Source organism: Hoplias malabaricus, chromosome 3 (genome assembly GCF_029633855.1).
Source record: "Hoplias malabaricus isolate fHopMal1 chromosome 3, fHopMal1.hap1, whole genome shotgun sequence".
Classification (NCBI taxonomy): domain Eukaryota; kingdom Metazoa; phylum Chordata; class Actinopteri; order Characiformes; family Erythrinidae; genus Hoplias; species Hoplias malabaricus.
In genome coordinates, this window is record NC_089802.1 from 19,016,204 (window position 1) to 19,038,807 (window position 22,604).

Here is a 22,604-nt window from a genome sequence, read left to right on the forward strand (position 1 = left end):
CGGAAAAAAAAAAAATTAAATAAAAATGTTCTTTGATGCTGAACACACCACTTTTTTTCCCTCCTTCTTCATGGAATTTGCGCCAATGTTTTGCAGTTCCTACTCCTTGTATACTTTCCTGTCAGATGAACTGAGATTTAAGATTTTAATGACCTGATAGTTATCAGACATCTGGAGGAGAACATTAACAGCTTGGACCTGAATGATCGCCTTTCCAAAACTTGGTTTACAATTTCATGCTGTCGACAGAAAACGGAATGTAACAGCAAATGTCCTTTTCTTCCGTTAAAAAGGAAATTTTGCACATTGTTTAGTCCATCGTGATATATTTTGTACTTGTTGGATCTGAGAATATAATAACCATTTACTGGTGACTCCTTAACTCTTTACTGATGGACAATGTTCTCTCGGTCACATCCACAATCTACGGTAAATCATTTGTAGACAGCTGCTTATCATCAGTTTGTTCCATTTTGGTGCAGTAACTACTTCTACTCATATGACAATATATTACATCAGATGTTGGAACTTTGCTGTGAGGATTTGATCAAATTCAGCTGCATAAACATTAGTTAGGTCAGGATCTGATGGTGGATGCTTAGTAAACTGGCTCAAATTTTGCAATTTGCATGTCAATTCACCTCAGCAAGTGTTTTGATAGTTGACACTTACTGGAATTAGATTTATAAATGCCCGTATACTGAAGATTTATATCACGTTATTATTGTAAGGTAGTGCCTTGTGAACACTGCACATTTGTGAAGTGCCACCAAATTATCTTCAGTATTTAATCAAATAATGAAAAATGTAGATGTTTTCCTGATTTGGAACTGGGCCATGCTCAGTTTCAACAAGTGACCTTTACCTAATACCCCAAAGATATAATAAATACAAAGCAGAAAGAATTGTCCTTCTCAGTTTGGTATAAGTGAGTTTTTCATTGCACCAGGTCATGTACAGCCTTGGCTTGGTTGTGCTTTCCTCTCTCTTGACCTCTGCAGCAGCCTCTGGGATATAAACAACCATTGGTTATTGCATCTGTTGTTGATAAACAATCTGGTTAGAGTAGAACAAAATAAAACCTTTCATTGGAACAAAAAACCTCTCTGTACAGTTTAGTGATGGTTCCAGTTCATCACTGCATAAATATATCAGCCAGTGATGAAGCCTCCACTCAGCCAACCAAGGCCCTATCCATTCAAGAAGACCAACATGCTTTATTGTAACCCTAAACATACCGTCGCTGTTGAGGGATGAAAGTTAATGAATGTGAACAGACAGTTTTTCTCTGACATTTTTTAGATGTCTGGTTTTCATGTGTGTGTGAAGCCGTCTAAATACAAGATTCATCAAGCAATAAGCCTAACTAACAAATAGCACGTCTGAATCAAAGGCACACACATTGCATTTGAGGTGGGAGCATTCATAAGGCCCAAAGCAGCCATAAATCGGTGGTCTTTTCAGTAACACCCATAAATTAGTCTCTTTAGATTGCCCTGCCAGGCACGTAGAGAGGTGGGCAAGTAGCGACAAATTAATTTGCCATTAAGTGAATAATAAATTGCCAATGTTTCCTGAGAGAAATCTATATCTGTGAAATTTCTGTGCTAAAGAAGCCATGGTTGAGATTCAGAAGGCAGAGAGAGCTGAGTGTCTTTTGGCCTCGGGGACAGGGCGACTTCCTGCTAATGAGATTGTGGAGAGGTGAGAGCAGTGTCACCGCTTGACAATTCCACCTGAATGACTCATTTCATCTTCCTTCACCACCGGCCAGCAGCCAGAGCCCAATCAACTCTTTATTGGAGTCCGATCTCATCTCCTCCTTCATTGCAGGCTGCATCGCTTTCTAAGGAAGTGAGAGATGGTACGAGGAAGCTGGTGCTTAATCATGAAACCTTACACATAGACTTCATTGGAAAACACAAAAACACTCAGCCCCACAAATCACCTGGAAGAAAACAAGATGAGGGGAGGGATTCAGAAAGCTTCTATGTAGCCCAGGGGTGTCTACAGCAGAGTGATGTGGCAGAGAAAGGGAGAAGTCCCCATGCCCCTGGCTGGCGTTGCCAGAGTGCCTTGTTGACCAAGGCTGGACAGGATGTTCTGAGACCTGTTTGCTTTTCCTGCTCAGCCTAGATGTCCACAGCCACTTTCTCTTTTCTGTCGGGGGGTGTGGGGGGGGGGCATCCATCTCTTGGCAGCACTCTCTGAATGTAAATAGAGGCTGGAGTCATGCGATTGCTGTTGCTCTGAGCATCCTCGTGCAGCTTCTCCTGTTTATCTCAGCTATCATTAAAAAAGAAAGAAAAAAAAACGGATACACCTGACATTCTGAAAAGGTGCTGTTGTCCAAGTGAATATTTTTCATCATTCTAAGTATACTGAGTATCCTTAGTTAATGGTACATTTGACTCTTAGCATCATCAAATATTATGAAGAATTATTGTAATGTGAGAATAACATGTCAGAAAATAGACCACAAATAGGAATGTTTTATTCTAACACACATTTCCAACTTGACGCACATTGGGATCATTTTGTAAGGCCCCAATATTTAACCATACTTAATGCCAATGCACAGATGCCCCCCAAAATAAATAAGTATGATAGAGTATTCAAAGTAGTACTGGGTGATATAACCGCATATCAATATCAAGATTAACTGAATATTTCAACTTGAGTACAACTAATAAATATTTATTTTGGCTTTGTTATTTTCCTTCATATTTCATGGACAAGGCTTTTTCTAATGTTGCTAGTAGCTTTTTAGGCTAGAGATATACTTACTGTTAACTATGAGCTTGCATACGCATGGTGGCTGCCTCATGAATGCTGCGTCTGTTTGGTTGTGCACTGCACTATACGCAAAGTGCAGTATACAAGCAAATGATGGGGAAGTGCATGCGATCAACAGCATCACAATGGCAGAAAGTTTGGAAGGAAAGGCTGTGTAAGAACCCAGTCCACAATTATTCATGTCTCTCTCTGCTCTGCTTTTTAGTGGAAGCCTCCAGTTACAAGCATAGCACATAGGCATTATATAATGGATATAATGGCACTTTTTTCCCCATTGTGCATGTGAGCAGCATAGCTGTACCATGGACCAATGTAGCCACCTTCAGGCATAGAAAGGTTTCAGCATGGGCACTCTGACCAGTTGGCAGCTACATAGCCCCTTAAGCAGCAATTTGCCTTGCACTCTCTGTTCTGACACTTTACGATCATAGCCAACATTATATTTTCATCAATTTGTGCTGAAATATATCTCTTCTGGGATCTGATCAGATGAACATCAATGAGCCATTGCGAACCTATGACATTGTTGCCAGTTCAACATTCCGGGAACACCCCACAAGACCTGCTGTTTTGGAGCAGTTCTTACCCAGATGGCATCACAGGTTGGCCAGTCAAACTTGCATATTTTTTTCCCTGCTTTCAACACAAACTTGAAATTTCATATGCTGCCTAATATTTTCCACCATTCCTTGACAGGTGCAACTATAATGAGATCATCAAAGTTATTCACCTCAACTGTCAGAGGTTTACATGTTTTGGCTTATTGTTGTATCATGCTTTTAATATGCTTAAAGTTAAAAGCAATATTTATTGCAGAGGATTTATATTGCATACATTTTCATAATTTTACAGTGGGCAAGAAGGGTAATCAGTCCTGGTTTGCAAGTACTCTAATTAATTATCCAACAAAAACATTTAAAGGGAAAGAAAAGTTGCAAGCAAAACACACATGCAGCAATGTAATGACTGAGTGCACCAAACAATTTATGCATTCAACAGGCAGCCTGTTTAAATTTTCCAGATACCACCTCTCTGGACTACCAAACATACTCTGACCCATTTACAGTTGGACATAAACATTATGAAGCAGGGAGAAGATTGAAAAGGTTCTCCCCCAAATAAAGTAATGTGTTTACTAAACGTGTGAAACACGTTTTTTTTAAACATGGGGTGGTGAAGCACCAGTGGATAGTTTGAAAAGAGGTACATCCCAAATGTAACACCCTTGTGCACTCATGATTTATAGTATTTATGGGAAGCATTTCCCCTCCAGTATTTTTACAGGACATTCAGTGGAAAGGAGCTAAACATTACACAAACTGAATTTTATTACCTGGGTAAAATTCTCAGACCATACATGAATGGGAAACAGATATTCAGAGCCTTTCATTGTTATTTAAAATACTTAATTGCACTGCTTCTTTAATTTAGGTATGTCTCTTTTCATATTAATTAGTTAATTGTTAATTTCACCCTATCCATTACCAGAATTGTCATTTTAGTTATGTAGCTCCACTTTAGACAAGTCATTGCCTCATTGTGTTTAGTGTTTACTGTAGTGTCCTAGTGTGCTTTATGCTGTTAAAAAGAAAACATTTCCATCAGAGACCAATAAAGCTATCTTTCTTCATATTCAGTGTTTATGTGTACGTATTCACACACACTCAAGACAGGTATGTTTTTCTGTCATCTTATATTCATACATAAACTTTGTAGAGAATCAGCCCCATATGATGCTCCCACGTCTGTATTTGGAATATATCCTCTCCTATTTGTGTTCCTTCCTTTGCCAGGGAAACCAGGACCTGCCACAATCCTGAATAGAAAAAAGTGGTTTCAACACATGTTAATCACAATTCACATTAATGCAACTTAACATCTACAAGCTACAAAATATATGTATACATTAGGAGTGTGGGATATGGAGATATCAGATCTTGACGGATAAGAATTTGTCCACGATACACAATCACAGAGAGATTGTTGGATCGTACTAATGCACACTCAGTTCGCTGCAGTTCTTATAAGTTGGTTACATACTGTTTACATAGTACACATCAGTCAAATGGGCAGACACCGATAATGTAAGTCAGTACTCTAAAATGTAACACTATTGAATTACAACCAAAAGAATTCGTTATTCCATACATGAGATCGCTTCCTCACAAAAACAAACAACCTGAAGAGCCCCCAAAAGTGATTCACACACACACAGCATACCAGCGCTTACATAGAATTCCCTGTGGCCGTGTAGCTTGGGCGCTTTAATGACATGTCAATCAAGTCTGTAGACCAATCAAGCGCGATGCTCAACCAAGGAGGTGGTGAAGCAACTATGCCTAACAGACGTATACCGCAAGAGACAATCGAAATCAAAATATACAACAATCAAAGCAATAAATAAGTTTTCAAAGCTTAGATCCCTTTCACTGTCTGCCCTTTCTCTACTGAGACCATTTAAACAAAGGAACGGGAGTGAGGGAGGTGGCCTCAGTCTACAGCCAATCAGGGAAAGCTCCCTCCTTCTAATGCGTCTGGCTTTAAAGAGGAAGAATACTGGGTTAGAAACAAGACTAAATATCAGAATAAATCTAGGTGAGTCAGAACATTTTTCCTGTTTGATGAGGGTAAAAAGCCATTTGGAGATATGCATGAGATTACAAGGAAAAGTAGAGATTTACAAGGAAAGTAAAATGTAGCCATTAAGCTTAGATAATATATTTTTATTTCTGCAGTAAAATTAATCATTCTCTTTATGGAGAGGCTGGGGTCTTTGAAGATTCCAAAAGAAGATTTTAAAGAATATTCCAAATTAAATTTAGAAAAGTGGCTAAAATGTCTTATTGTTTTCATCATATTTTGACCACTGAAGACTCATTTCAATATCTTTAAATATTCTGAAGGCTTTTCTGTATCATTACTTTATAAAATTGCCTCTAGTTTACTCACTGCCTCAAGATTTGGGTGTGTAATTTCAGGCAATTGTGATAATGTATTTTTGCCATATCGCCAACACTTATTCTAAAGTGCTATCTTTGCTACCTTTAGGAAGCAATATATATATATATATATATTTGGGTTTAGCGAGAGAGGATCAAAGCTGTAAACAGACAAAATTATCAGAAAATCCTTCACTCAATTTGTGCTCACAGGTATTTGGCTTTATCTTCTAAATATGTGTATTTTGAGTCTCAGTTCACTGAAAAATCTGCTGTGGTGTGCTAAACCACAAGTGCTTCTAAACAGTGTACAGGTTTATTTCACAAATTTTCAAACTTTCCTGTCCCTTCAGCACAAGTTGCTGAAATCTGCTCTCTCAGAAACGGGTTTTTATCGTAAACACGTGTGTCGGTGTGCATGGTCGAGCTGTGTTAAACTGAATTCACTCGACTTTGTGCTCACAGATATAAGGCTCAGCGCAGCCTGACAGAGCACCCCCTCCCCACGGTAATACTGCATACCGCAATAATATTTAACATGTCTGCATTTTGGCATGCTTAACACCACTCTATCTGACCCTTTGTATTGAGCTTGGTCATATAAGGCTTGGATGCAGCTGCATGGTCATAGAAACCTCCTCCATGAAGCCCTCCATGTTTCTGAGCTAATTTGTAGGACACATCAAGTTTGAAGGTCTGTATTGATTGATTATGCAGGAAGTTGGCAACCTCTGTCCATTATGCGCCTCAGCTTCCACTGACCCTGCTCTGTCATTTTACGTGGCCTACCACTTTCCTGTCATTCAGTCACTTCCAATTTGTTACCACTGACAGCTGAATGTGGAACATTTAGTAGTGAGGAAATTTCACGACTGGACTTGTTGCACAGGTGGCATCCTATCACTGTACCATGATGGAATTTACCAAGCTCCTGAGTGACCCGTTCTTTCATAAATGTTTGCAGAAGAAGTCTGCATACCTCGGTGCTTGCTTTTATACACTTGTTGATAAAATATAATTTCGATATCTAAATGAACAGTATAAAATCCACTGAAAAAATTCCATGAACATTTTTTTTTAATCGTTACACTTATATAGCGTCTTTCTAGATACCCAAGGACACTTTACAATCTACACTGCTCACAACACTCAATCCACACACACACTGGCAAGAAGCAGCAGCCAAACGCGCACAGCGTACTCTCGACCAAAAACAACTGTCCACCTGGAGAACTGCATCGGGCACTAGGATTTCACCCAGTGCGCCAACCCATATCTGGGCACACACACATTCACTCACTCACACACATACACACTCATTAACTCACAAACCAGGACAGCTATTAGAGAAGCCAATTCACCTAATGGATAAAGTGCCCTGTAATTAACGCAAGTCAGTGATAGATGTTGTAAATAATGTATATTGAAGTACTGAAAATGTATTTTAAAATTACATTTTTGTTATTGAACATTATATATTGTGATATATATTGAATTATTGTCCAGCCTTAACCTATATTCAATGATTTGTATGTGTGAGTATATACTTTTGGCAATATAGTGTATTTTTGGTAGGCTATTCAATTATTTGTGGCTATAAGCTTAATATTTGTCTTTGAGCTATAACTGCATTATCCATTGCTTGGTTTTAAATATCTTTTAAATATTTATTAATGTCCAGTACACTTCAAAAGTAGTGATGCATATTTTAGCTGATTTTACAACCGATAGCTGTGTTTTTGTGCTTGTGCATATGTATTGACACCTATAAATACACAACTATGTATGAAACACATGAAAATTCAGCGCCTTGATTTATTATTATGGCGCCCCCTCCAGGGACCAACCATAAACGGACCAACAGAAACTGTCTACTTAAAACATTGAATGTTGAAAACAGGTTGTATGACACATCATTCTTAGCACGATTTACAAGACCCACTTTGGATCATACTGTTGGATACCATGCATGCATTTTATGCCACTTACATGCAAAGAACAAATGGGTTGCAGGTTTTGATAACTCAGGCTTGTGTAGATTTATGGTTTCCCCTTTATTTGTTTTGTCCGTCCTGCTTTGTGTATCCACTACACATCTTGACCCCAAGACAGAGATCATGGGAAATTTAAAAATTTCCTTCAGACAGTCCAACCCTGCAAATGCAGTGTCCATTTTGTTTACATCTCCAGTATGCAGAAAATGTTGATCTGTTAATGCACCATGGTTAATTCTGGCTTCAGAAGCCTAGCAAGGTCTAAGTAGCAGCACACATAATTTTGTTTGCTTGTTTTTTTCCAAATCTTTTGTTAAAATAAACCATGCATAATCATATTATTCAGTTTGCACAGTATACACAGGCCATGTCACAACATAGCAGGTAGACTTATGTACACCAACAGTCCACTGTCCACATTATCAGGTGTTTCATCAGCATCACTTTACAGGTGTGTTTTCTAGCTCCACAGTTACAGAGGTCTGTTGCATTTTAATGATATGGCTGATTAGTGCATATAGGTAACAGAACAGAATTTTCTGAAAGTGGGATGAGCAAATATCTGAAAACTTTCAGATAAAGATGACCCATCCTCTAATCTTTACTTGAGTTAATTTGGCAGTTCAATACTCATATCATCACTAACAAGGCCTATTGAATTACAGAAATGGATGCATTGTCATATTTCCCCTTTCTGGTAACTAAATCACCATATAAATGAAAACAATTATTTCTACAGATGATTCATTACTATTCCCAGTGAGCTGTCATTGATGTATCTCAGTTTGTAACAGGCAGGACTGCAGACTAACACATAACAGCCTTGTCCGACGTAAGATTGGCTGGAAGACCTAAAGATGTGAACTAACTAGAAACTTTTCTTAAGTTGTTTAGATCTGTAGTATTTTGTGTTTTCTTTCAAGAAGTTAGCGCTCTCAGAAATTTAGTGTCAGTTCTATCTACAGCAAATATAAATCATTACCAATTCAAGTCCACCTTGAAGCAGGAATAGAACAGTATCCTCAACTTGGTTCATGCTTTTTAATGTTTGGACTGTTGACTGAAATCCCCCAAATTCCATCTTTCCGCTGTGACCAGATAGAGGGAGAATGCCTAGCATTTTGGAAAAGACACTTTGTTTTTAATTTTTTTACAAATTTACAGACATTGTGGTTTCATAAACACATTAGGTCGGCTTGGGTCTTTTATTTCTTAGCTCTCGTCTTGTCTGTTAAATGGGGTTTAATCCCCAGCCCTCACAAATATCCACAGATGTGAATGAATGATTCAGGTTAGGGGGCCTTACAATAAGTGTATGATTCACATATTATGTAATAAGGGGAGCAAAATCAGAACAGTTCATTGAATCCCATGTTTCCTGACTTAGACCATCTCGAAAAGGAACTGCTGGCTTTGGAAACCACAAAAAGGTGGGTGGTAACATTAAGCATTGTTTACTTATGTATGTATGTGTGTGTTGTTTTTGTGTTTTGGGACTGAATACAGCACCACGCACAAGTTCAGGCAAATCAGTATAGGTTTTCATTCCTTGCTGCACTGTGAAGCCCTCGTTGTCCAGATTCAAAAATCTTTTTATTTTAAATTATTTTATCAGTCAGATATTGGATATTTTAGCTGATTTTACAACTGATAGCTGTGTTTTTGTGCTTGTGCATATGTATTGACACCTATAAATTCACAACTATGTATGAAACACATGAAAATTCAGCGTCTTGATTTATTATTATGGCACCCCCTCCAGGGAATGTTCCTGCCTTGTGCCCAGAAAATGCAGGTAGGCTCCGGACCCACCACGACCCTGAATTGAAGTGGTTACAATGACTGAATTAATGACTCAATATTGGTATCAGCTGCTCCATGGTGCTAAGTACCGTTTATCGTACTGGCCCAAAAAATAAAAAAATTTTGCTAGCTTCTGTAAAAATGCAAAGGCACTTTGGGCACCAGCAGACACTGCTGTGTGATTTTAGTATCTGTGCCTCTTTTGTCAAGGGCTATTGTTGAATACCACCATTTTCACATGATTACTGACAAATGATACAACTAATTACATAAGCATTTTTATGAACAATTGAAAATCTGTCATGTCATACTTAAGTAGATGCACTGATGAAACAACACATAAGGCTAAAGTGGCCATGTTCAGTGCTACAGCAGTATAAAACCCGCTAGCACTGGGCTGTGCATAAGTGAAACCCTTTCCTCTGGAGTGATGGGGCACATGTCATGATTTCATGATGTCAGTTTTTTGTCAACCACCACTCCAAGAAGTGTTTCTCATGTAATAAATATATAAGCTACCATTGTAAGTCAGATAAAAACATTTGTGATCATCACTGTACCTTGAAGATTTTACAAACTATGCTGCTTGCTTGGAACCCCAGGCAAGTAGATACTAAAAAGTACACGGTTTCAGGTAATAGATTTGCCAGTGAAAAGCAAAAAAGCTAAGTAGATCCATACAGGGTAGCTAACATGCAATGGAAAAGCACCATGTGCGAAAGTACAAAGCCAAGGTTAAATGTAGTAAATCAGTCAAACGAGAACAGAGAAATGCGTACTGATTAACTATGGAGAAAAAGAGATAAAAGGAAAAGACTAAAATCTGTTTCTTCTCCTAATAAAAGTGCATCTTAAAGCCAAGTCTGAAAAAGCTATTGCCGTTATATATAAAATGTATTATTAGGTCTGGTGTATAACACAGGTTTTGGCTTAAAAGGATTCATCATCATCAGTACACATAAGTAAACATTAAGATACATATAAATTCACAAATTATTTTGAATAGCATATGGTTATTTTATTTATAAGGTAGAGTGCCCCGATTCATATCACTAGCATAGGAAAGAAATCCACATTTCTGGAATATAATTTTAATAGAAAAAAAAAATAAAATAAAATCAATGGTTCACTTTTATTTTGAATTATATTCTCCTTTTAAGAAGTAGAAACTCATCCTGTGAAGGACTACCACCCAGTGTCCTATAGCTGTTCATTGGTGTACAGCATATGCTTCAGTTAACTCCCAGCAGAAAAATAAAACCATAAAGATTGGGAAGGCACCACCTGCTAAAGGTGAGGCAGGTTAAATGTAACCATCTTAGTGTTTGTGCAACTCTCAATGAATTAAGGTTAATTGACCCGCCATAAACAGAAGAAAACGAAAGACGAAAGTTTCTCATGACGAATTGCTGTACAGTCACACTGCCTAATCATTTTTCCATTTCTTCCACAAGGGTAATATGTCATGTCTGGCCAAATTGAGTTTTCTAATAATTGGCAAAAAACATAAAATGGTAATGCACAGTGGAGCTAATTAGCCCAAATGACTAAGTATAATTTATTAATGCATTTTGCTGTTGTTCTTATAACAAAGCTGGTGCCAGGAATGAAGATCATCTCCAAAACACTCTGCTCAAGGCATGACAGTTGTTTCCAGTGATGCAGAGATATCTGAGGATTTTATTTGTTTTATTAGGGGAAATGGCCTGCTTTGATGTTAGTGTTATCATGCTGATGTGACCTTGAGTGCAGACCAAATGTACATTTACAGAGTTCAACGCATTTACAGAGTTACTGTTATCACCAGTTTGTTTATAGTTGAAATTGCAGGCAGTAATAAATTGAACTCAATTTAAACAAGGATTCTGAAAACATGCTCTTGTGTTGACAGTTGTGAGTGTAAGCCAATTTAATTTTCTTTTGTGTACTGCATTATTTTGGGAGCAATGTCAATTAGCATAATTAGTGCATCTAGCGGTGGAATCTAAGGCCATTTCACATACAGCTTTTTTTTTTTAATTTTCTTTCTACCAACTCCAGCATCAATGTTGTGTCAGATCCATTCATAACAGCACAACACATTCTATGATCAGTATGGTCAGTGAAGCTGGAAAATGGACAGTATAGATACAAGATAGGTGTTTTTAATCCAGTTATCTTTCAGTGTATAAGATGTAGCAATGAGTTAAATCCATACCTTTAGTTGAATTAACAACCAGCTTTGAGTAGCTTGCTATTGAGAAGCTTTGTATCGTGAAGTACAATAAAATACAATGTTCCTTAAATTTTAATTCTGAATCATTTACAAAATATCAGTTAACACAGTCTAACTTCTAAATACACAAATGGTCTGAAATTTCATCAGCGGCTTCCTTTTCATTTCTCTTGAACACTTAAAGAGTTTGGTTAATTTAAAAAATAAGTATTTGCGAGAAATGTTTGCCAAAATGTTTTCTTAATCAGTTGTGTGATATCTATATATAAATAAAAAAGCAGTCTGGGAATGTAGAAAATATGAGAAGTATCTTCTTGGTGGAGCACAGACGAATGAGGATCTATCAAGTTCCAAGTGCATTAACCAGTGTTCAGTGTGAGGTTACTGTTTAGACAGAAATTTATCTATCTCACTATGGATGAAGCCCAGGCCCTGTATTCAGTGCTGGTGGTTATGATTCAGAAGTATGGCACTCATAACATCAGAGTGTCATATTACAGTCAAAAAAGTCCTCATCAAACCTGTTTAAGATTTGATGCGTGGGCTCTGGGTCTGTGACTGAGTTTACGATGCAGGTTTGCTTTTTTTCCTTCTTCTTTTTTCCTTCAGGGCACTTCCCCAGCAGTTACAAACTTAGCTGTTGAAGGTTGGCCTCTTGCCTTATTTTCATTGGTTGGGGAGGGCCCACAAAGAAGAGCAGTCTGTGAGTAAAGAAACACAGACATTCACATTTGGAGCCTGGGTGGCTGAAGTGCAGAATAGATGAACATCCGTGCATTGAGTCTGACAGACACTGAAGACCTCCAAATACAACTGAACTACCATCCTTCGACTGGAGAATACTGACATTAAGGATATTTGTGTCAAACTGAAGTAAGCTGACATCTAGTTTAGAGTGATTTTTCTCAAGAGCCTCCACTGAGAGAGACTGGGCGCTGGCTGGTGGTGTCAGGGATGTAGTGGTCAGCCGTGGTGCACTGTTAGCCTCATAGGAAGGTGAGCAGTGACCCAAGCCCACATTGTTTTCTCCTCAGCCAATGAGCATGCTCTCAGGCAGGGGTGCAATGCTGCTCTCCACTCTCCTTCTGATACTCTCCAACACTGGGGTAAGTCTACACACATTCCACAAATTTAAATGATGTCAAACTTATCTTGAGCTCTAGGGTGTTTCTTTCAACATTATCCTTAAGTTTGTTGTTGTTGTTATGTTAAGTTCAGCAATTTCAGTGATTGTATATTAAAATGTGCTGTATGCTCCCTGTAGTGGCCACAAAATTACTTTAATTTAAAATGTTAACAGGACTATGTAATTTGAGCAGGAGCACCCAAACTGTTCAGGGGTATTGCGGTGACTCTTTTCCTTATTGAGAAAATATTAAACGAAAGAGGCTCTCTCAAAGGCATCACACGAAAGTGTCAGTCTTTGCGTAGGGTTGTTCTCTTTGAGTGCAGGTATAATTCTGATTTTATGTTCAAGTCCTTTTTCATGCATGTTAATCATTTTAAGGTGCAGAAAGCTTGCATGGAAATATCTCTGATGTGATAATCTTGCTTGACTTACATAAAACAAACACCCCAGATCTGCTATAATTTTACAAGTTAAGTCATACACTACAGCATCCACATTAAAGTTTAGCTAATAGTCATAAGTATAAATTAAAAACTAAAAAAAAATTTAAGAAAGTTCTGAATTAAAAATGCAAATGCAATCTATCCCACTACTGTTAGGACGATGTCTAAACATGTGTCTGCCCTTTTAAAGACAAAGCCCAGGTTTTTCCTGTGGAGTATAATTTAAAATTTATCATAAACTTGGTCAGGCAAATATTTAGTGAGCAGCTACAGTGTGAGCAAACGGTTGCTAGGCTGGGAGCCAGCAGCAAACGTTAGGTTCAGGTACACTACACAAATTCTCTAACACCATGGATAACAAACATGGTTCTATAATCAAACTCATAATGCCTTTTTTAATATCTTACCTGTGTGTAAAATCCAGAGAACTGGTTTGAACTGTAAAACAAAAACTAGGTCACTGACACAAATGTACAGATACATCCTCATTTGAATTCAAACAAAGCGAATAATATGGATACATTGTGCACATGACTAACAGTTGTAAACGCTTATATGATGTTTTTGCAGAATCTTTAAATACTGCCATCTTGTGATCAAACCTGGTTAAATAAGCGTTGCTATCACACAACAAACTGTTTTTTAGTTTGAGGATGGATGCCTTCTCACATGGAAAGAGGAAAGATTTGATCATTTACTGGTCTGTTAGACGCGTCTTCTACAGAGAATTAACTTTACACTCAGATTTTTTAAAAGGTGAATTTTAATGCAGGTTTAATATTATTAATGTTACTATAGGTGGATTTAACACATAAGTCCCTCATAGTATATAATATTCCAAAACAAGTAAAAATAATAATAGTAATATCTTTTAAGCCAAAACCTTGGCACAAGATGCATTTTCTATTCTAAAACCACTAAATTATATATATATATTGCTGAACTATATTCTTAAGCATTATTGTTACGTCCAAGAAATTGCTAAAAATAGCATAAGTTTGTTTCAAGTTCCACGCATTCACATATTAAACCCCTAACTCCAGCCCTCTGCGAAAGCACAAACACTCGTGTTCTAACATTAACAATATGAAAATTAACGGGCGAAATTATTATGTTTGCTTCTTATTCACCTAATTTGTGTTTCACCTAATTGGGGCTTTAATGTTAGTTACAGATTTGTAATTCAAATATTCCAGTACACTGGGGAAGATGAGGTCGTAGTTACACTCTTTTTATACTCCATTACATATTAAAGTGTAAACAAGGCACAAAATGACTATCTACACGCCATGCAGTGCTTTATTTCACTTTTTTTACCACTTCAAAGGACGAAGCAAACTAGCTATATTTCAAATGTTAACTGTAATTTCGTGTTAGCTTAAAAGTGAGCCTAGAAGCTACAAGGTCACACAGTCTCTCACCTACTGCTTCTGGCTTTCTGTTCAATCTTAGATGGTGCAGCAGTTGCTCCCTGGCGCCTTTCTGTCAGTTTGTAAATATAAACCAATGTATTGATACGTTTAAATTCATCTATCTAACCGCTAGCTCCACTCTCTAAACACCTCTAACGTAGAGCGCCGTTCAAACAGTTTTCTACTGTAACGGAAATTCCCTCATTTACATAATTCAAAATATTGGACTGTGATGGGTCCAAGCTCATCCATGACGTAGGAACCGAGTTTATCATTTTTAACTGATGAGATTAGACGTTAAGAAGTAAGCTATATTTCTGCTGAATTGGAGATATAAGTGTATATATTATTTGGCTGATATCTGGGGTGAATCTGGACAACTACTTTCTTATGGAGATTTCATAAACTATAGTGTTTCCTAAAAAACAAATATATATATATATATATATATACGGTGCTATAATTAATGCTCTACCTCAAGGTCTATTAATACTAATGAAGTAAATATGCAACTTTATCATGTTTCCCAATTTAAACGTTTATATTATCGGGCCATCAGGAGCAAGATCTTTTCAATTTAATATTGACACTGTACCATATTTAATTTACAACTATCAAGACATCAGTTTAAGAGACAGGAGGCAAAGAATATACTGTGAGTAAATTTTAAATCAATACAAATTTCCCAAATGTGTACCTTTTTCTTCCTTATTTCCTGACATTTCCTCTCCAAACTGCAAGGGAGAACATTTGTTTTCATTAATGGGTTGGATTAAAACAAACTCTGAACAAACATGTGTCAAAGAAACATGCAGTGACTGCTGGCTATAGAGTTTGGGCTTGAGTTGGACTTAAAATTATTATTATTATTCTTGCAAAGAGAAATGGAAGAAAGAGAAAGTAAAGGCAAGACTGTGTTCTGTATGTTTATTGTGGTGACTCAGATATTCAATTGGAGTGCAGTGTAGTTATGTGTGCTTTTTATTATTATTATTTATTTATTTATTTATTTATTTTTGCATGTGTGGTTTTGGGAAGGGGGCCATTCAGGACTCCTTGATTTTGGTTGTGTGGGGTGATGGTCAGTCAAGGTGGGCTGCATTGGTTCATTTGTGGTGGAAGGGGGCCCCTCATTCATTAATTTGTCCCTGCTTTAGGGACATCTTTTGGGAGCTCACACAGTGTAGAGGTCATTTGGAATAAAGCTTGGGTCTTAACAAGTTTTGCATATTCAATTAATTCTGATGAGAATATTTAAACTCTTGCATGATATTTTCAAATTTGCAGATACAGAACATAATGGATCATTTTGCATAAAAGACCCAGAGGAAATGGACTTTTTTTTACTGTCATTAGTCTAGAGAAATTTGGAAATATCTATTCAAATATATTTCAGACAAATCTGGATACAGCATGAATGTGAAAAAAGATGTGATGTTTGTTTTTATATATAGGATCTATTCTGTAAATTCTATTTTGAATCTAATTATACTTTTTGTGTAAATTACATACACAAATCAAGATATGGTATATGAAAGCCACCTATCATGGTTTTTTAAATTGAATTTGAATTATTTATTGAGCTTCTCAAATATCTAAGCAATAAAAAAGCTATGTCTAAACTTAGGCAAGTTGTGTTTGCTTGATATGGCCCAGAAACCAATTGTGTGAAGGTGATATAAATTAATTTCTTGACTGCATTCTGTTTGAAGGCCTCGGGTTCTTTGCTCGATGATTTAATATACAAAAGAACCGAGTATCGAGAAAACTGTACAAGAACCCTGGCAGCCACTCTCCATACCATAACTGGTAAGTCATACAAATGGAACAGCCAGTTCTTACCTTTCATTCAGTTATCAAGTATTTCAAGAACAGCTATAGGGTAAAATCTTTCTGTTTTTAAGGAATATACTGTAATGGGACATGGGACTTTTATGCCTGCTGGCCACCTGCATCTCCTGGGATTGTGTCAGTGCCCTGCCCCTCATATTTACCGTGGATCAAAGAAGGTACACCCTCTTATCTGCTCTCCTGTCACATCTCATATAAACTAATAAAAGGCAAAATAAAGCTTAGAGGGCTGCAGCTCATTTCTGCCACAGCGGTTTTTGTTTTTGTACCCTGTCCTTGTGGTTGCTGGAGAACACTGCTGTCACTACAGAGTGATTCATGACTGCATTACAGAAGCTTTCCTTAGGTCAACATTGGTCACATGATTAGGTAATGTGCTCAGAGACTGATGGTGATTCACTGATGTTATGATGCTTTTTCAAAAATGGTCAGAAATATTGATAGATTACTACCAGCATAATTAAGTGGGAGAATATCAAATTCCCAGCTTTAAAAGGCTTTAAATACAAACATTAGAAGAACAATTAGTTGAGTAATGTCCGATTAATGTCCGGTGTGTTTTCTACCATAACACTTGTTCAGGTTCCTCGGGAAATGTGTATAAAATTTGCACAATCAATGGGACTTGGAAAACAGAAGAAAATTCCAGTGCTGTATGGCAAGATCGGTCAGCATGTGATGACTCTCAGTTTTTCAAAAATGAGGTAAACTTGGTATTTAGCACAAACTAAGAATTTCAGCCATATTGTGTTTCATGCTGAAATGTACTTTATCTCGCTTGTCCTTTAACACAGGAAGATGAGATATTTCGGCAGTCTTTATTACGAATCCTCTCCCTTGTAGGCTACTCATTGTCTTTAGCTTCCCTCTCCCTGGCTGTGCTCATTATGGCCTTATTAAGGTGAGTTCCTCAAGGTTATATTCTAGGCCCCACTTCCTTTTATGTAAAAAGCATAATACTGGAGCTGCTTGACAAAAGTTGTTTTTGGAACACATCCATATTACTCTGCATTGTTAACCATCATTTAAAGCTGTCATAGGTCAAATGTTTCCTACCAAATGACTTGTGACAGTATGACTATGTGTACCTTTATTCACTGATATTTCCAAGCAGCCTCTTCTAGCATGATCTTGTTCTCTTCTCTAATGGTTGAAATACTGACGCCCCTATCTTGACTGGTCATTTGTTCTCCTAGAGTCGGCTGCTGGCTCCAGTTATTTGAGCTAAAATATATACTGATCACAGGCAGAGCATGTCATGTTAACCATATTCATCACAGTCAAAGCATGCAATGAGTCATATTTATTTTTATTTTCAGGAAGCTTCATTGCACAAGGAACTACATCCACATGAACCTCTTTGTGTCATTCATGTTTAGAGCAATGGCTGTCATCACCAAAGAAATAGTATTATATGTCATGTATTCCAACCTGCCCAAGGATGAAAACGGATGGAACAGATACACAGATTCCACAGTACTGCATCATTTATGCATTTTATTCTGTTTACTTTTGTAATGAAAATACAGGTCCACCTCAATAAATTAGTATATATATTGTATAGATTCATTACAAACCGAGTGATTTCAAGCTTTTATTTCTTTTAATGTTGATGATTATGGCTTACAGCCGATGAAAACCCAAAAGTTATCTCAGACAATTAGAATAATCAACACAAAACACCTGCAAAGGTTTCCTAAGCCTTTAAAATTGTCCCTTAGGTCCCTTCCCTCTGCTGACAAGCTTTATGGAGACGTGGATTTCATTTTCCAACAGGACTTGGCACCTGTCCACAATGCCAAAAGTAATAATACCTGGTTTAATAACCACAGTATCACTGTGCTTGATTGGCCAGCAAACTTGCCTGATCTAAACCCCATAGAGAAGCTAGGCGGTATTGTCAATTGGGAAGTTGAGAGACACCAGACCCAACAATGCAGACGGTTTCCATAACACCTCAGCAGTGCTGATTGATACATTGATACAGTAATTCATGCAAAAGGAGCCCCAACCAAGTATTGAGTGCAATATAGTACATACTTTTCAGTAAACTAACATTTAAAAATATTTAAATGTAAATTATTTAAATTAAATTAAAATAATGATTTTTGGGTTTTCATCAACATTAAAAGAAATAAACCCTTGAAACAGACCACTCTGTTTGTAATAAATCAATAAAATGTGATTTTAAATGTTTTAAATTGAATTACTGAAATAAATTAACTTTTTGATGATGTTCTAATTTATTGAGAAGCACCTGTTCTTGACAGAAATTCACTGGAAATTTAATACATTTCTAACTTGTGTGCAAACCACACACTGTCAGTTTTATTCATAATACATTCAGTAAGCATATATCTAGTCCTCAGTAAAAACTGTTAATCCTCCAGATAGCTCTGATCTGCAAGGCCTCCAAAGTGTCCATGCAGTATTTTGTGGGGTGCAATTACTTCTGGCTCCTGGTGGAGGCGATCTTTCTCCACACGCTGCTCTTCACTGCGGCGCTGACAAAGCGGAGGCTACTGAAGAGATACATGTTGGTAGGATGGGGTAGGCCTCTTTTTAATTGATAATAAAAAAAGATAAAAAATAAAAATAAGTACAAAACATCATTAAGCATTCAAAGTGCTTAACAGCTGAGGAATAATATATATATATATATATATATATACAAAAGCTGTTCTCAAAAATAGTCACTGATTTAATGTTCCACTTCAGAGAGATTAACCTTCACAAAAACTACATAAATTATGTATTTTTGCTCATTATATAAAAAATGAATATCTTGTATTTCATTTAGACTGATGAAATTAATTCATTAGAGTAAAAAACCTTTTTTTTTCTTTAGGTACACCAGTTTTATTTGTGGTTCCTTGGACTGTGGCTAAAATTCTATATGAAAATAAAGGGTAAGTAATTTCACCGGTATCACAAAGGAGTGATATTGTTTTTGTCCTCAAGCTTAAACAAATTGTCCCACTGACAAGGAATTATAAAGACTGTAGAACATGACGTTATTTTGGATGTTTTTACATGATGTTTAACTTTTTTGTTTTATTTTCCCCAAAGCTGCTGGATTATAACGAACAGGTGGATTTGGTGGATAATTAGAGCTCCAATTACACTTTCAGTTATAGTGAGTATTGCTTTACAATCCCTGTTTACAGAAATATTTGGACATTTATTTATTTATTTGGTAAAATGCGACAAATACAAAAAACAAGACTCTGTGTTTTGTTTACTCTCTTGAGATTTTAACAACAAAAAGATACAATTTCCAGTGTTATATCTGACCAAGTATGAACAAATTTAGTGTCTGTAATGCACTCCAAAATGTCAGGACAGAGGTAAGTTTGCGACTATTATATCACATTGCCTTCAGATGACACTTTTTATCATTTAGGAACTGAGTATAAAAATTGTTGCAGGTTTGCAACCTAAATTTTTGCCATTCTTGTTTGATACAAGACTTCAGCTACTCAACAGTCAATGTTCCTTGTTGTCTGATTCTTCTCTTCATGATGCGCCATTAGACATATACTGTTGTAGTGCAGGAAGTATTATTCCTTGCATTATTTTACTGAAATAACCACAGACTTCTCAGGAAAATACCTTAATGGCAGCATATGTCTCACTAAAATCCCAACAAATGCTGGTACATCAATGATACAATGATACTTCACACATACAATGTTCACCTAAACCGTGAGCAACGATGTTCCCATTTTATATGAAATATGTTACCCTTTGCACATTTTGCTGATTCCACTCTGGATAGTCCCTTTCACATTTGAAAGAAAGCATTCAATATCTACTTATAAAAACAGGCTGAAAGAGGACTTGTTTGTAAATTCTGAATTTTGTGATTGCCCCAAATTAAAATTAATCTGAAACTATACTTCATTGTTAGTTAAATAAAGGTTAAAGAGAGTTAACAAATCACTGATCCTTGTTTTCAATTGCACTTTATATAATGCTGTAAGAGGATATTGTCAATGTCATATCAATGATGATAGATTAAACAAACGCATACTTTTCTTTGAAAATGGATTAAAATTATTTGAATAGGTTTGCAGTAGAAGAAAACATTTTAAATTGTAGTTTTGTGTGATAACATCATTCAGAATGTAAAGCCACAACATGATGACTGTTACAGCATGATGAGGATTTCATGGCTCTTAGAAACACTGTGTAACTTTGCCACGTGTCATCATGTGTTTCATGCTTGTTGCAAGCTGTCATCAGAGGAAACCATTTAAATACAATGGTCACAGCCTACATTAATTATCACACCATATCCATCAGTGGCTTAAAATAGTGCTACTGAATACATGTGACTGCAATCTTCTGTGAACTTGCGGATATGTCAGCATATAAGACCATATTGTAGGTTTTAAGCTGCTTTTTTGTTTGTTTGTTTTGTTTTTGTTTTCAGGTTATTTTCTGTATTTTTCTCAAAATTATCAAACTTCTGCTGTCCAAGTTGAAAGCTGACCAAGTAAAATTCACAGACTACAGATACAGGTACTGTATCAGTCACTGTGGCATTGTCAGTGTTAAGTGTACATTTCATAGAATTCTTTGTTTCTCCTACATCTGTGCAGTTTAGCAAGAGCAACACTGGTGCTGATCCCACTGCTTGGGATACATGAGATTGTGTTCACGATAATCGTAGATGAAACTATTTACGGGGGTCACCGCTATGTGAAAAACTTCATTCATCTAACTTTAAGCTCCTTCCAGGTAATATTTTGTGTCGTATCTGATTGCAAGTTCAATCAATATTATGGATTGTATTTTTTTTTTTTTACTATAATTAGCATAATTATAGTGTTTTGCTTCATTAGGGCTTTCTGGTTGCTGTACTCTACTGCTTTGCCAATGGGGAGGTAAGTGAAAATGACGTGCAAAAATCACAACTCCTATACACACCACTTCGTTTTTTTTTTTTAATTTCATATAATTATTTCTTGATGAGGGATTTTTATTTTCTGAATAAATGCACCTTAATTAAAGTGGATTTGTCTGCAGGTTTATTCACTCTTTTAATTAGCACAGAAACTCATTTGTATCTCATTTGTTGATTAGTTTTCGTAATGCAGTTAGCTGTCTCCTGAATTTGGAGTCATTTCCACCTTCAGTAATCTGAAACTGCAAAAATAAGTCAATATGGGCCACCTATGGAGCAGGAATAGAGCAATATCCTCATCCAAGGATAGCAAAGACGACAGAAAAACATTTTTTAACCATTTAAAGACACTGGGTCTTTGTAAACACATTAGATCGGTTTTGAGACTTCAGAGCTAGCAAATGGAGAAGAAACATCAAAATTTTCATAAAAAGTTTTTTTGATTGAAATCATTAACATCTCCTTTAAAGGTTAATTATTTCCCATTATTTTACGAGTTTAACCTTTCGTTTGATGATTCAACATCCTTCAGCTTTCCCATTTTTTTAAAATTTGTAATTCTTTAGTAAATCAGGTTATTACTCTTTTTTTTTCAGATAATTATGGATCTATGGATCATTGGATCAATTTTAAACATTATGTTTCTTGTCCAGGTCCAAGCTGAGCTGAAGAACAGATGGCAGGTGTACCTCTTCGCCAACAACTTTGAGGTTCACAACTGCTTCGCTGGCATGCACCCCAAACACTTATGGAAGAAGTCGCAGACAGGACCAAGGCACCCCACAGACCACAGTGATTCCTATGAGGAAGGTAGCAACATTCCCACTCAGGCCCAGCTGACCCAGGTGACTGTACAGTCAGCATCAGAGGAGGTTTCCTTTGCTCAGTGCACAGGCCTGGATTTCTACACAAGAAAGAGCCTATCCAGCAGCGATGGAGAGATGACTTTAGGCGAGACTATGGAGGAGATTCTGGAGGAGAGTGAATTTTAACATCATCTTTCTTCGGTTTCAGTTAAAACCGGTCCAGGACAGACATTTATACCTAGCCTGACATACATTTTGTACCTTGAGATGTATATTTCTGTATGTTTGCTAGTCATTTAATGCTTGT

The 22,604-nt window shown here is 36.8% G+C and overlaps 1 protein-coding gene across 1 annotated transcript; it reads left to right on the plus strand.

Moving 5' to 3' along the window:
- Positions 1-1,618: 1,618 nt before the first annotated feature.
- On the plus strand, positions 1,619-22,601 carry LOC136691366 (glucagon-like peptide 2 receptor). Its single transcript, XM_066663925.1, has 15 exons — positions 1,619-1,704; positions 6,201-6,243; positions 12,782-12,853; positions 16,444-16,540; positions 16,636-16,740; positions 17,165-17,286; positions 17,377-17,483; positions 17,902-18,058; positions 18,973-19,132; positions 19,431-19,491; positions 19,652-19,718; positions 21,018-21,106; positions 21,187-21,325; positions 21,430-21,471; positions 22,145-22,601. Exons 1-15 carry the CDS (start codon positions 1,619-1,621, stop codon positions 22,481-22,483), a joined length of 1,686 nt encoding a protein of 561 aa, XP_066520022.1. The 3' UTR covers positions 22,484-22,601.
- The last annotated feature ends 3 nt before the right edge of the window (positions 22,602-22,604 follow it).